This window comes from Quercus robur, chromosome 5 (genome assembly GCF_932294415.1).
Source record: "Quercus robur chromosome 5, dhQueRobu3.1, whole genome shotgun sequence".
In the NCBI taxonomy this organism is placed as follows: Eukaryota; Viridiplantae; Streptophyta; class Magnoliopsida; order Fagales; family Fagaceae; genus Quercus; species Quercus robur.
The window spans coordinates 57,459,183-57,474,247 of record NC_065538.1 but is presented as its reverse complement, the minus strand read 5'-3'; the positions used below and the strand labels follow the sequence as shown (position 1 = coordinate 57,474,247).

At 34.0% G+C, this 15,065-nt stretch overlaps 2 protein-coding genes across 2 annotated transcripts; both read left to right on the top strand.

Moving 5' to 3' along the window:
• Positions 1-9,600: 9,600 nt before the first annotated feature.
• On the top strand, positions 9,601-10,809 carry LOC126728417 (uncharacterized). Its single transcript, XM_050434240.1, has 2 exons — positions 9,601-10,302; positions 10,381-10,809. The coding sequence occupies exons 1-2, from the start codon at positions 9,601-9,603 to the stop codon at positions 10,807-10,809; spliced, it is 1,131 nt and encodes a 376-aa protein (XP_050290197.1).
• Positions 10,810-10,826: 17 nt separating this feature from the next.
• LOC126728415 (uncharacterized) lies at positions 10,827-13,273 on the top strand. The gene is made up of 4 exons (XM_050434239.1): positions 10,827-11,872; positions 11,981-12,238; positions 12,322-12,436; positions 12,536-13,273. Exons 1-4 carry the CDS (start codon positions 10,827-10,829, stop codon positions 13,271-13,273), a joined length of 2,157 nt encoding a protein of 718 aa, XP_050290196.1.
• Positions 13,274-15,065: the final 1,792 nt, after the last annotated feature.

Sequence of the window (15,065 nt, the reverse complement as noted above, 5' to 3'; positions counted from 1 at the left end):
TCTCCAACCCATCATCTACCCTCCAGCCGATCTGAAGCCTCCATCTTTCAAGCGCTCCATCTGATCTCAACCCATCGCAGATCTATGCTCCATCTGATCTGACCCCTCACCTCCGTCCGATCTCAAGCCTCCATCTCTCAAGCCCTCACCCTCCATCTCCGACCTCAACCCTCACCCTCCATCCGATCTCAACCTCTTTCTCAGGAAATTGCTGCTGCTTGTTCTTTGTCCGTCAGTTGAGTTTACTCTCCAGTGAAGGTTAGGATCAAGAGAAAACCCTAAATTTCATCCACTTTTTTTTTAATTTTTTTTTCTTTCTTCAGAGAAACCCATTTGAATAAGTGGTTTTGTTTTTATCCTTCCATAAAAAACTTCGCCGACGCCGACGCCGAGAGACCAGCCCAACGCCGACGACCCCAACGCTGACAAGGCCGAACCCAACTCAGCCTGCCGAATTCTCATACCCATCGGCGACCCATACCCAACGCCGCCGAGCCCATCGCCGACAAGGCTGGTTCACAAGGCTTTCGGTGGTAAAAAGCGTATGTACTCTCTCTCTCTCTAGTGTGAGATTTGTAATCTGATTCATTAGACATTAAATGTGTGTGTATTTCAAGCTCATTGTGAATGCGTTTGTTTCATTTTCTAAAACGTGCTTTTGAAATGAAAGGCAAAATGGTGCATTTAGTGATTTTTTAGCGATCTGTGATTAATATTGTCTTATTTATTAATTTTACTATTATTCTAATGCTAACAAGTTTCCAAACTTCTTAAAAAAACAGCACTGTAATAAATTTAGTTGTTTTGGTTTTGGATACTTTAACATAAAAGTCCTGAGATTAAATTATTATAGAAGTCATACAATCTTCATAAAGAAGATGCGTTAATTTTCTTTTGAAAAAAATTTGTACTAGGATAGAAATGAAGTAAACCCAAGTAGAAAGAGAGGATAAGATTGGCTGGCTTTATTTGTTCTTGGTTGTCCAGCTAACTCTACACACAGTTGTCTTATTCTGGAAAACAACAACAACAAAAACAACAATAATGAGATACAGTTGTTTCTTACAAGCGCATTTAATTGCATTGTACATTTCATTTCTATTTATTCAACTTTGTCATACTTGAAATTTAGCCCCATCTGTGACCTCAAAAAGTAAGGTTTGAAGCAGTTGTCCTCTAGTTTGGTTGGACTTAGAGGAGTGCTCTCCAAGTTTCCAAAAGTCCAAACAATTGTATATGATGGTTTTCATTTTTCACTATGAGTAGAACATTCTGCCGTATACATAATTATGAAAACAACAACAACAACTACAACAAACATAACTAGTTGTCAAAAGGATAAAAAGTTAAAAGTAACTACATAAAAAATTGTTTATTTGACCAAGTGTAACTTCATGTTAATCAATTATGATAATCTGATTATTATAATTTTATGATATGTATATATATATATATATATATATTTTGGATGCTTAATTTGTCACCAATGCATATTAGTTATCAAGTTTCGAAAGTTATTTATTTTTAATTGGGGAGGATGGTGTTAAGAATGAGATTTTAGTAAAATATGCTTATAGAAAAGATAAAATATATACTGAAAAAAAAAATAAAAAATCTTTCTGGTGTTGCAGCTTTGACTTTTTCACTAACCAACCTTCAAGTGTTCTTGAATTCTCCGGTATTGTAAAATTGAGGGAAAATTGGTTAGACAACCCTAAACACACAAATGTATATTTTCTCTCTTTTTAAAACCTTTATTGGGGAATGAGTTATAATTCCTCTGTTATATGTCAACAAGTAGGGCTTGGATTGAGTTTGAAATAAACAAGTTATTAAGCTTTTCGTGTTGTTGATTTCTGCAATCTTGATCTATTGAGACAGTGTAGAGGTTGCTATCGAGGAAATATAAACTTCACCTTCAAGACTCGACCGATCAAGTTGAATTGAGGTTGTAGTCAAGCTTGCTATCGACTACTATTGAGGTTAGATTCAAGAATGCAGAAACTCCACTTTTATTGAGCACATACTTCTTGAGCACTGTAATAAAAAAAATATAGAGTACTAGTCAATTAATAAAAAAAAAAATTGACAATTACTTTTGCGCACCTTGAATTTGGTATTAAGATTCTGTCAATTTGTTTTTGAAATGGAGTAATTTGAAACAGAAAACGATAAGTTGATGGAAATTTTTTTTTGCATTATGAATACTCTTTGGTTTTTTATGGAAGGATAGGAACTATTTTATGATAAATATTGAGTTGTAGAATCATTCAATTTGCTTTTATTTTGGTGGGTTGATTTTGAAAACTATCCTTACTGCATAGAACTGAATACCTTGATAATAAAAAATCTACCCCATTTATCAGTTATTACTAAGAACCTACCCTCCTAATCCAGGGAGTGTAACTAGAGACAAATCCATTATGGATGGGTTTATTTAATACGTTCAAAGTTCTTTACTTATTATGTTCTGTGTATTGCTTCTGTAAATATTGAGTCCAAACGCTAATAACATGTTCTTTTCGGTGTCATCTTGGACCAACACTTGGGCTTAATAAAAGTTCCAATGGTTAACTATCCATGTCCATGTGACCCTAGATTTTCTGTTTGTTTTGTTTTTTATTTTTTATTTTAATTTTTTTTAAGGTATGTTAATTGCTTTGACTAGCAGCTTCTATATTATGAGAGAAAAAAGTTATATGTTTAAAATTACTGAGTTAGTTTATAATAAATAAATAAAAATTTAAACTAACTTAGCAATTTTAAAAGTTATATTTTACAATTTTTATTTCACATCACAAATAAGTATGCCTCTCTTTTATGGGATCTCTTTTTTTAGTTGATGGTTATTTTTGGTGATATAATGGAGGTAAATCTCTTTCTAGTTTCCACTCATAAAACTTTTCAAGCTCTGTGAAAAACGAAATTGATTTGAAATCTCTTTTAGAAATTGATCTTTTAACAGTATGAAACCTTAATATATAACTTTATAAATATTACTATTGTCCTTCATTGTGACAGTAAATGCCTTTAGTGTTCCAAAGCACATTTCCTAATATAAATGCAGGGTAATTAATGTGTCTAGCAGTACATCACAAATGAACTAGTACTCCATTTTTTTTTTAGAATCAATGGCTTGTATTTCTCGAGATCGAAGTCTACTTTCTGATGAATAGTAAAACTATTTCGTACTAGGATTAGGTAGCCCCATTTTTCTATTACTTATATAGAACAGTTTAGACAATGTCATGGGGCATGTAGCTTGACTCCTGGATTAGTGTGTTAGCAAGTAGGAAGACTACAATACTTGGTGACTTGGTGTAGTTAGTAACCACAAAACTATGTATGTAACTATGTTCCCTACCTGTTTACTTCTTAGTTCTCTAATATATATGTGGGTAAATTACGTTTTAATCCCTTTACTTTAGGAGTGGTTACTAAATTAAACCCTAAGTTTAAGATCATTTTAAATTACTCTTCAAAAAAAAGATCATTTTAAATTAAATATATTCTGTATAATTTCGTTAGTTTTAAATTGAACAATTAACTTTTTAAAAATTCGTATAACCCAATCAGACATGAAATGTCCAAAGTTTAAATTGATATGATTTTAATATTATTGAGTTTAATTTGAAACAAATAAAATTATAAGATTTAGTTTATAACTTTCTAAAATTTAGGGTTTTCATTCAAAACTTTAAAACCAATAGTATGTAACTTGAAATAGCCCTTAAGGTTTGAAATATTCTTTTAATTTTTTTTCTTTCCTTACATTTTTCTGCGTACTCTTAAGCTTAAAGTTAGCTATGGGGAGGTTTCTAAACTTGCCCTGGTCTATTTCCTAACAAGAATATAAGTTTTGTTTTAATTAATGTCTGTCGTCTACCAACTACTACTAGTTTAAATAAATCAAGATATTATTTGCACTATCTTTACTTCTTTTGTAGATTGATTCAAGTTACTGTTAGTGTAATTTTGAAATAAGTAAATAAATTTAAGCCGTTTTTCTTTTTAGTCACGCATTTTTTAAACCTTCGATTCTACTACATCTAATGGTGGGTAAGATGCCTCCAAATTTGCATCTCATTCTTTTTGTCTCTCCTAATCTCTCTCTCTCTCTCTCCAAAGTTTGTTTCTCTGCCTCATATCCATGTAAACCGTAAACTCCAATGGCTTCTCCAGTTTAGCGACAGCACAAGACCAGAGATTAGTGAGGTTTAAGTGAGAACATGCAGAGATCTTACACCAATACTAGTTTTATTTATTATAATTTATAATAAACATCAATTTTCATCTTATTTCATAAATATTTTTTAAACAAATCACTATATATCTCTGTGAACAAGGTGCCAAGCTGTGTGGACATTCCTCTAGCCACACTTGTGAAGTAGAATTTACAGTACCAATAGAGGCCAATGTTGATGCAGGTCCATTACATTTTGATGGACAAACTTGTACCTCCCAAGGGTGTTATAACTTAGCTAACATATTTTGGTGTTTTTAATGAAGATGTTTAAGGTCCCCCAAAAAAAAGCCCAATAAACATTGAAGCAATTCCTTATGAAATAAGTCAAATAGGCAGAGACTCTAGCTTTTTAAAATTTGCTCTCTAATTCCTGACTGGAATATAAGTTCTGTATTAATTAAAAGTCTTACTCATATTCATATGTTTTTAAATCCCAAATAGCACTGGTTTAAATAAATAAAGATGTAATTTGAACTACTTTTTACTTTCTTCTGTCTTGTAGCTTGTATACATGATTAAAATAAAAATCACTCATAATTAGAGGCTAATTCTTTTTGCTGAAAAAATTAGAGGCCAGTAAACATAAGCAATTCCATATGTAAAGACTGAACCTACTTTTGCCTTTACCTCTCTCTCTCTCTCTCTTTCAATTACAACTTTGCTGTTTTGTCGGCCTGGAACACAAAAATAAAACTACCACTAATTTATGTTTTCAATTTCATATTGTGTAAACTTTTATATAAATTTAAGAAGACAATGATCGAACTTATGATCTACTGCTTCGATACCATGTTAAATTAACAATTGTCCCAAAAGCTTAAGTTTAACGGGTTGACTTTCATAGAGATGGGAGTATGAAAGACCTATTGGGAGATTAGATTGGATTAATTAGTGTTTTTCTGACTTGATTAACTTGACCCTGGACCTATGTATAAGGTTATATCTTATTCTTATAAATTAAAATATAGATGAATCTTTTTATCTTTAAATTTGATTTTGCGTTTGTTATTGCTACCTTGCTGGTGATGCATCATTGTAGCCGGAATTAACCTTTTGACATAATGTTCTTAAATGCTGTTTTACGTTTTGTAATATTAAGTTTGTTGTTGTTTTTGCTTGCTTGCTATTGGCAACCAAGGCAGTGTATTATCAGACAAGAATGATAATAATTAAATTTAATGGGAATGTCTGCCACACTTCAGTTTGTTCAGAATTATCCACACTAATCTTCCTAACTTTGTGTCTTGGTTGCTGCCTTCATTAGGATATGCAACCTTCACTTCAGTACCATTACATGCATTGTTTAGATGATTCATTAATCCATGGCTTTGTCTTTCATGCCCAATTCTTGAAGTTCTTAGAGTATGACTTAAGATTTTAATCTTTTGCCTTTGTACATGTGGAAAATTGAGATGCATTTTGAGGACTTTCCATGGCTTGTTTTAGCTACGCAGGACTTGCATTGCTGTCCTAGCATGCATCTTTTAGTTGGCAATTAATGGAATGCATTTTCTTTCTTCATTTAAAAATTTTTGGTTACATGCATCGTTGGATTATGTTATCATTGTTGATGTCCATGGACAAGAAATTGTCTTGGTATATACTCTAAAGGATTCTTTGATTCAATCTCAGGTACTTGGATCACAACCAATTGACAGGGAGAATTGACTCAGACTTCTATAAACACCCTTTCTTCAAAGAATTGTGAGTATTCTTTACCACTCAGATCTACGAAAGTCGTCAATTCCTGAGCTTGAGCATTGAATTGGGTATTCTATTGTTAATTATTGTTTTTAACAGCTATATTGAGGGTAGAATTTTTGTGTTCTGTTTGATAGAATTTTACTGATGGACTTTGTAGAATAATTGATTTTTTTCCCTTTGGCTACTCATAATTGTTGTCATGCTCACAGTGATAAAATTAATATGATCTTCATTCACACAGCTTGAAGTTTTGTAGAAATAACATTAATTACATAAGAATTGAAGAAAAAGGAATGCCAGAGTTGGAGGCTATTATTTACATTTGGTTTTTTGGCCTCCCTTTTACAATTACATTATGTTTTAACCACAATAGGTGTGAGTGCTTCTGTCAGAGTGATTTAGTAAACTCTCTATTCACATATTCAATGCATGTTCTTGAAAAGAGTTTGTAAGTTTTTCACTCTGTGAGTCTTGTAAATGTCTCAAATATACTAGAATTGTATATAGATAGGCCATGTCATTAATTATAGGCTCTGGATGTTACCCTCTTGTTATGTCAAATTTGGAGAATCAGTGAGTACAAATATGGAGTTTGAGCACTTGCTAATTTGATACTACTGTCCTCAGATTTAGTTGTGGTGAATGAAACTTCTCTAGGCATATTTTGTGTTTCACTTGATCACAATTTTTTTTAACGTTCATATTTGAATGGTATCTTGCATAAATGCTATATATACTCATATTTGAATGGTATCATTAATGTTTTCTCCTATTTATAAACATTTCATGCATTTATGAAAATATCCCAACCTAACTATAATGAAATGAATATTTGAAATAAATTTTCTAACTACCACAATTGGGAAGAAAAAAAATTTGTGTATCACAAAAACAAAAAGATATTCACAAGTAAGTTCTGATTTATCCGTTTTTATCAACATAAATTAATTTGATTTGGATATATTTTTCCAATAATTTAATTTCTACCTAGTTTTTAATAGATGAAGATGAAGCTCACACAGTCACTGCTTTCAAAGTGTAATTATTGTGATCTCTTCGCATTGAGCCTTAAGTCAAAAGTCATTGGCTGCATATGTGACTTACCAATACAAAGATTACTTTTATTTTTATTTTATTTTTTGGTTTTCTTCTCCTACTGTCTTTTCTCATTTTCAATTTTCTAAACTCATTTGCATCATAACTAAAGGTGCTATGGTTAATAATCAGTTCCGGCTGGCTGCTTCAGTGTAGACATCTGCAAAGATAAATTTTCAGCACATTTCTGGTGCTGTTATGATATACTAAAGGTATGCTTCTGCCCATATTTTATTTTATTTGTAATTCTTCGTTGAATTTTGATAGCTTTTGGACATGTAATTTGGGTAATACCTACGTAGATGGAGTTGATCTTTGGTAGTGATGTATCTAAAATTAAAGACGTTCATTGTTTGACCTTTTCTGATTCTTTTGAGTACAAATATATAGATAATAATAATCGTGGCAGGACTTAATCATTGAAATTCTGAAATATGCAAGGAAGCGTCTGAATAACTGATTTTATAAATTTAGAGGCTTTTCTGTAGCACAAAATCATGGAGTCATGCAAATAGTATATCTCAGCAGATGTTGATGCTGCTGAAATTTATAAGAACTCTAACTGGCCAGCCATACATTAAAAATCATTAATTTTTGGTTTGTTAATATCACGTTTTGGTTTAGCGAGGAAATTTAAAAATTCTTGCAGCAATGCTTTTTTGGTAGAGTAAGGAGAAAATGCTTTGACATGATTCATTGTGGCATATGCATATAAGTTTCTAACATAGGCAAAACAAGTTACAGTTATATAAGTGTCATTATATATGCCACAATTACAACTTATTATATAAAACTTTTCATGTTCTTTAATATGAATTATTTCTTAATTTCAGGTGCAAACAGTAAACAAGCCATGTGAAAATTTCATCCAGACTGGGCATCAAAAACTGACATTCGCTACCAAGTTGAAGCTGAACCATAATTTACGCTTATTTCCCGTATAAAGAGAAATATTTTGCAACTTCATGTCACTAAATAGTATGCTGCTGGAATGATTTTTATTTTTTTTGGGAGGTCTGAATTTTCTCTGGATATTTAGTTGTCTTTTGTTGTTAAAGTACATGATTTTATGTCAAGGATGGACCTAGTAGGGGGATCAGACCCTCCCCCGGCCCAAATTTTTTTTTTTTTGTTTTCGTAGGTATATTTTATGTTATTAATAGTTGGGCCCCTCCCTTCCACAACCTTGGCCCCTGTTAGCCAGCCCCGCCCAGACAACCTATAGGACCCTTTTCAACTTTTTGACTGTCCAAAAGAATAACAAAATAAAATTATGGCAGACCAAGAGAGATTATAGGCGTCTTTGTTTTTCGTAGAAGCAAATATAGGCGACTTCGACAAAAAAATAATTAATAATTATAATATTATGATATTCAAATCTTGTAGTATTAATCCATTAAATGCATCAAGCTACAATAGTAAATAGTCTCACAAAATTCTACACCAAAGTAAAATGCAGAGCAACAAACAAAGAAAAACAAGATAAAGAATTCGTGAGTTTTGTCTAAATTGTTCAATATCCATTTACATTCCAGATATTATACCTAAATGCAAACCATTAATTTGAGGTATCATAATTTGTGCGAGGGTATGAAGGAACATATTAAAGTTGAAATCAAGAAGATCTTTCTTAATGTTTGTGATTAAGCCCAAGTTATTACCCCTTAAGCCCCCATCTGCTTTTCTATGACAGAAAGCATTAGTAAACTAAAGTCCACAACATTCTAATAAACTAATGGTAATTTCACGACAGATGGGTCCCCCCTTTTTCTGGTATTACAGTAAGTATTAGAAAACTGTAGGCCACAACATTCAAATAACCTAAACATAATTTCACAATAGATGATTAAAAATGAAATGCATAGATACTCCTTATATTGGCTAATTGCAAACAAATCCAGGATTGTATGATGAATTAAAACAAATATATGATAATGATTATAAAAACATAATGAACACAAAATGATCATGATGTATCGACTTTCATACTCAAGGATTCGCCCAACAGTAAAAATTTAATTCATGTAAAATTAAGTCTTAACAGTTGCAAGTTTGCAATCATTATTAATGCAAACAAAACCCACTATCATAGAGGGTCCCATATGCTAAATTGCTACACATGGAAAAACTAATGTAATTTTTTTTCTAAAAACAAAAAAAAATAAAAATAAAAACCTCAACAAAACAACTATAAACTTGAATCACACCAGATCTTAAACCTATCTGACAAATGTTTTGAACTCACTTTTGACCAATGACCCAAGTAATTGAGCATCATGGTATTATAGACTTAATAATTATTAAGTTTTTAATAATTATTACAATTACATGAATTTGGTATTTGTTTTCATATTTTGTAAACACTTATGCTTAACTACTTTTACAACTTATCACATTGAGTTAGTCTAGGACAAGTGTTATATGTTCTAAGAAAATAGCCGTATACTTGGGTATGTATGTTCTTAACAAATGACAAATGAATGTAATTATAATAATTAGTATCTTTGTAGTAACAAATCTTGGTGTAGGTAAAATTCCGTAAATATTGTATCGCAATGGACAAAAGTTGGATGGAGAAGCGGAGGGGTACAAGGGAATATTTTGAAGGTATAAACCAATTCGTGGAATTTGCTGCTCCATCTGCGCGCAATGGGAAGATCTTATGTCCTTGTGTGAAATGTGTGAATTTGCTTATACAACCGCTAAATGTGGCACGTGAGCATTGTTGGGTTTCGGGGATGCTTAAAAATTACAAAGTTTGGAAATTTCATGGTGAATCAGCGGCTGCTATGCCGGCTACCGAATGTGGGAGCTCTCATGTGCAAGAAACCCAAAATCCATATGGTGATTTCCATGGGATGTTGCACGATTTGTGCCCCCCGCATGAAATCCCACCTGAACCAATGGAAGAAGGTCCAACTGCGCAACGTCCGGGTGAAGGTCCGAATGATGACGCCAAGAAGTTTTACAAGATGGTAGATGATGTAGACAAACCTTTATATGAAGGTTGTACAAAATTTAGCATTTTCTCAGCCATTGTCCTGTTGTTCCAGTTGAAGACTCTGTGTGGTTGGACAAATAAGTCATTTACTCTGTTGCTTCAAGTCCTGATGGATATGCTTCCTTCAGACACTAAGTTGCCAAAGGACCATTATGAGGGTAAGAAGATAGTTCGAGATTTGGGTTTGGGTTATGAGAAGATCCATGCTTGTCCCAATGATTGTATGATGTTTTGGAAGCAAAATGTTAACCTCGAGGTGTGTCCTTGTTGTAAAGCTTCAAGGTAGAAAACAAATGAGGCATCTGTTGCTAGTAAGCATGCTTCATCCAATAAGGGGAAGAAGAAAGCTACGAAGATCCTACGCTGGTTCCCCTTAAAGCCAAGATTGCAGCAACTATTTCTTTCACCCGATCTGGCTAGTTCTATGAAATGGCATGTTAATGGTCGTACTGATGATGGGGTAATGCGGCATCCTGCTGACTCAGATGCATGGAAAATGTTTGACAATAAGCATTTACACTTCTCATCTGACCCTCGTAATGTCAGACTTGGATTAGCTGCGGATGGGTTCAATCCCCTCGGAATTATGAGTACTAATCACAGTACATGGCCTGTCATGTTGGTCTCGTACAATCTCCCACCTTGGTTGTGCATGAAACGGTCATCTTTGATTCTATCATTAGTTATTCCTGGTCCTACCTCACCAGGGATTGCTATAGATGTGTACTTGGAACCGTTAGTAGAAGAACTAAGGGAGTTATAGGATGTTGGAGTACAAGCATGGATGCATCTTCAAAAGAAGTATTCCAATTGCATGCAGCATTGATGTGGACCATAAATGATTTTCCTGCATACGCAGATTTGTTAGGTTGGAGTACCAAAGGTGAGTTGGCGTGTCCTTCTTGTGCTGTGAAGACCGAGTCTCGATATTTGAGAAATGGTCACAAATTCTGTTACATGGGACATCGGCGATGGTTGGATGTTGACCACGATTTTCGCAAAGATGATATGTCATTTGATGGATCTAATGATACTCGATTGGCTCCTGAACCACCAGTCACATCTGACATTATTGTGGAAATTGAACATTTACTTGGACGTTGTCTGGGTAGGAAATGTCAACTTGCTTACAAAAAAAGGAAGAGAAGGGAGGCAGACCAGAGTGGTTGGAAGAAAAGGAGTATATTTTTTACCTTGTCTTATTGGGAGGATCACAAGTTCCAACACAATCTTGATGTGATGCATATAGAGAAGAATGTGATGGACAATATGCTAAGCACACTGTTGAACTTGAAGGATAAAACAAAGGATAATTACAAGGCACGCCTTGACTTGGCGGACATGGGGATAAGGAGTGAACTCCACCTACAACGAAAAAGTGATGATCAGTATACCATACCGGCTGCATGTTTTCATATGACTTCATCGAAGATAGATGGTTTCTTGCAAGTTTTGAAGGACGTAATAGTGCCCGATGGGTACGCTTCCAATATCTCACGCCGTGTGAATATGAAAGAACGCAAGATTTCTGGTTTGAAGAGTCATGATAATCACATATTGACGCAGCAACTTTTTCCCATAGCATTACGTGGGTCTTTGCCATCTCATGTTACTAGGCCTTTGATAAAGTTAGCTTGCTTCTTTAGAGAAATTTGTTCCAAAACCCTTACGGTTTCAGATATTGTGACTAGTGAAACAAAGATTGCAGTGACATTGTGTGAATTGGAAAAGATATTTCCTCCATCCTTCTTTACAGTGATGGTACATTTGGTCATGCACTTAGCTACTGAAGCTAAGATTGGTGGTCCAATGCACTACCATTGGATGTATCCCATTGAGAGATAAGATGTGTGTAATATTATTGATCAACTTCCAGTTTCATGTGCGTGTTTGAATTACCATTGCAAATCATTAATCTTATCATTCCTTTATAGGTACCTTTCACGTCTTAAGTCTTACGTACGAAATAGAGCTGCTCCGGAAAGGTCTATTGCTGAAGGATACATAGTAGAGGAGTGCTTAACATTTTGTTCACGGTATATGGAAGGAGTGGAAACTATATTCAATCGACCCACCAGGATGATTGAGGAGTCAACGGGGGTGGTTTCGATCATGACACTAAACAATAAAGAGTGGACCCAAGCTCATCGCTATGTTTTATTCAATTCCGAAAACATCAACCGCTTTCGTGAGTAAGTATTACTTATACAAATATAATTGCACGTCAATCCAATGTACGTAAGGTCTATTAACCCTAATACAATTGCCTATACAGGATGCACAAAAGAGTGATAGAGGATGAACTTCGAAAAGGCCACAATCGTAACTTTTCCGATGCCATTATATATAAGCACCACATGAAGAAGTTTTGTACTTGGTTTAGGGGTCACGTACGTATGACATTTTCAACTTATTAAACTTGTAACACTGTCTCAACTATGATTAATTGTACTGATATGAATTATTTTATTTTGGCCAACTGATGTTAGGTGATGTCCCTCACTGGTGCTGATAAGGAAAGGGAGGGAGTTAGTGATACCCTTGTTGCATTGTCTAAATGGCCGTATATTTATGTAAAGCGGTTCAAGCATTATGTAATAAATGGCTTAAAATTTAGGAGTGTAAATGATGAGGTAAATAGGAAAACGCAGAATAGTGGAGTTAGTGTCGCTACTGATGGGGGCAATACTTACTATGGTATTTTAAGTGATATAATCGAGTTGAATTATTCTGACAATATCAAACATGTGTTATTCAAGTGTAAATGGGTTCATGACCAACATAGGAGAGGATATAGGACTGATGAATTTGGGTTTCCTATGGTAAACTTTACACACTTCATACATGGTGGGGATAAAATGATGGATGAACCATACGTCTTGGCATCTCAAGCTACACAAGTTTTTTATGTGGAAGATAAAAGGCACAAGGATTGGTATGCTGTTGTCAAAACTAAAGCTAGGGACGTGTTTGATGCTGGTGTTGGTCCCCAACGTGAGGAGGATGACACATATAGTTTTTCTAAAAATGTTCCCTACAATATAAGTAGTAATGAGGTTGTGAGTGACAACCTTCGTTGGGCTCGAGATGATCTAGAGGGAATGACAATTGATGCCTCCATCATTGCTGAAAGAGATCTTCATGGAGTAAACAATGAAGATGAGTTTATTGACGATGAGTCTGACAATGAAGATGACAACAAGGATGAGTACACCGAGGATGAGTAGTGTAATAGTTTAGTAGTGTATTATGTGTTTGGATGTTACAGTTGTTAATGAAAACGTATTTATTCATGAATTAGTTGGAATGCCTCTGTGTAGTATTTGTTGAATTTGTTAATTTCTCTTAATATTGTTAATTCCTTTAATTTTTACTTATTATGTATCCAATTCCTTCCCCTCTTCGCTATTGGATTTGAAATTCATTTCTTATGAACTTGAATATATGATCGTGTGGTGTTAGGGTTTCATTTCGTTGTGGTTGTAGTGTTTGGCAAATAGAAGCTCTTAAACTTGGATATATGTCTGTATATATTGTTAGATATTAAAATAAGTTATTTTACCCAGTCTGTTTCACTTACATTTTATGCAATTGATTGTTGTCTATAATTAACAGTTTTTTTGTTTTGTAAAGTTGTTAGACGCAGGAATGGGTAAGAAACGCTGATTGCCACTTGTAGAAGTTGGCGAAGGACCCTCGAGTTCACGACAGAGAGGGGAGGAGCTGCAAGCCGCCCATATTAGTGATGCTGGGTCACAACCCTCAGGTAGTTTACATATCTTGAAATGTAACGTTTGATATTTATTACTGTTGTAACTAATTTTTCGGTCGTTTGCTGCAGGAATGGAGAGGGACCATCCATTGACAGTTGTGCAAGTTGGCCAAGGTTCATCACGCTCACGAGACATCATGCAGGAGGAGTTAAGGGCCGCCTATGATGCTGAGCACGCAAGATGGGAGGAAGGAGATGATGATGATGATGATGATGAGACACAGCCGCCTTTTGCAGGTAGTTATTCGTACAGTGTAGATTATTCTTAGGGTAACACTTTTATGTTTGCTGTTAATGACTAAACACTCTAACCACCTATATCTTTATTTTTATGTTTATATGGTTTCAATTTTTTAGCAGTTTTGACTTGATACATACTTTAATTATTCAAGTAAAATGAAATTTACTAATTGAATTAATTAAAATTCACACAATGATCCAAAAATTTAAAATGTATAAATAAGATTACAAATTTTTTCTCTCTTTTGGTTCACTAAAGTTCCTTTTTTTTTATTTTTAATAAAAAATAATTCAATAGGAGAAGTTAAAGATTTTGAGACATGAAGAATTTCAAACATTACTACCTCTTCCCCATCTTGCAATTGTAATAAGATACCTGATATAGCTCCCTTCTTCGAATGCGTTAAATGATGTCTCTTGCTTCCTTGAGCTCTTGTGCATTAGAAATTTCAATGATTTTTTTAAGATTAAGTCATCTAACTGCATTTTCAGAGAAACTATGTCAGTGCTATAAAGTAAAACCTAGAAGATTCATGATAATGTGTAAAGTTCAAACCTTCCAAAATTCTGCTGGTTGATGAATTGGGGATGCAATTTGAAGAAAATCATTTGCTTTTAACAGAGCATCAACAACCATGAGTTCTATTGCCTAACAAAGGATCACTGTCAAATTTAATTCATTAAGTGTTCAAATACAGATTAAAGACATCTATGCTGGAACTACTATTTTGAAGTTCCACATTAACAAATGTAGTTGGGATTTCATGACCCAACTATTCAATTCTTGGATTATAACATTAGTATTCCAAACAACTTAAAGCATAGTTTCTGGCAGCAACCACAAACTTATATTGGCATGAGAAGAGAACCTACCTTATAGCCTTAAACACCTGCCAATACTCTCCCACGAAAATGAAGACAATTGAACCTTTCATTTTTAATTGAGGAGACTCAAAGCAAAGAAGCAGACAACTAAGATAGCTTAGCTCAGTTGTACATCTCCACAA

Bases quoted from the DNA above. Each gene is read 5' to 3' on its own strand.
- LOC126728415 (XM_050434239.1), top strand. From the start codon at position 10,827: ATGGATGCATCTTCAAAAGAAGTATTCCAATTGCATGCAGCATTGATG. The intron at 12,239-12,321 runs GTAAGTATTACT...TTGCCTATACAG, and splicing joins AACATCAACCGCTTTCGTGA to GATGCACAAAAGAGTGATAG. The intron at 12,437-12,535 runs GTACGTATGACA...AACTGATGTTAG, and splicing joins GTACTTGGTTTAGGGGTCAC to GTGATGTCCCTCACTGGTGC.
- LOC126728417 (XM_050434240.1), top strand. From the start codon at position 9,601: ATGGACAAAAGTTGGATGGAGAAGCGGAGGGGTACAAGGGAATATTTT. The intron at 10,303-10,380 runs GTGTGTCCTTGT...TCATCCAATAAG, and splicing joins AGCAAAATGTTAACCTCGAG to GGGAAGAAGAAAGCTACGAA.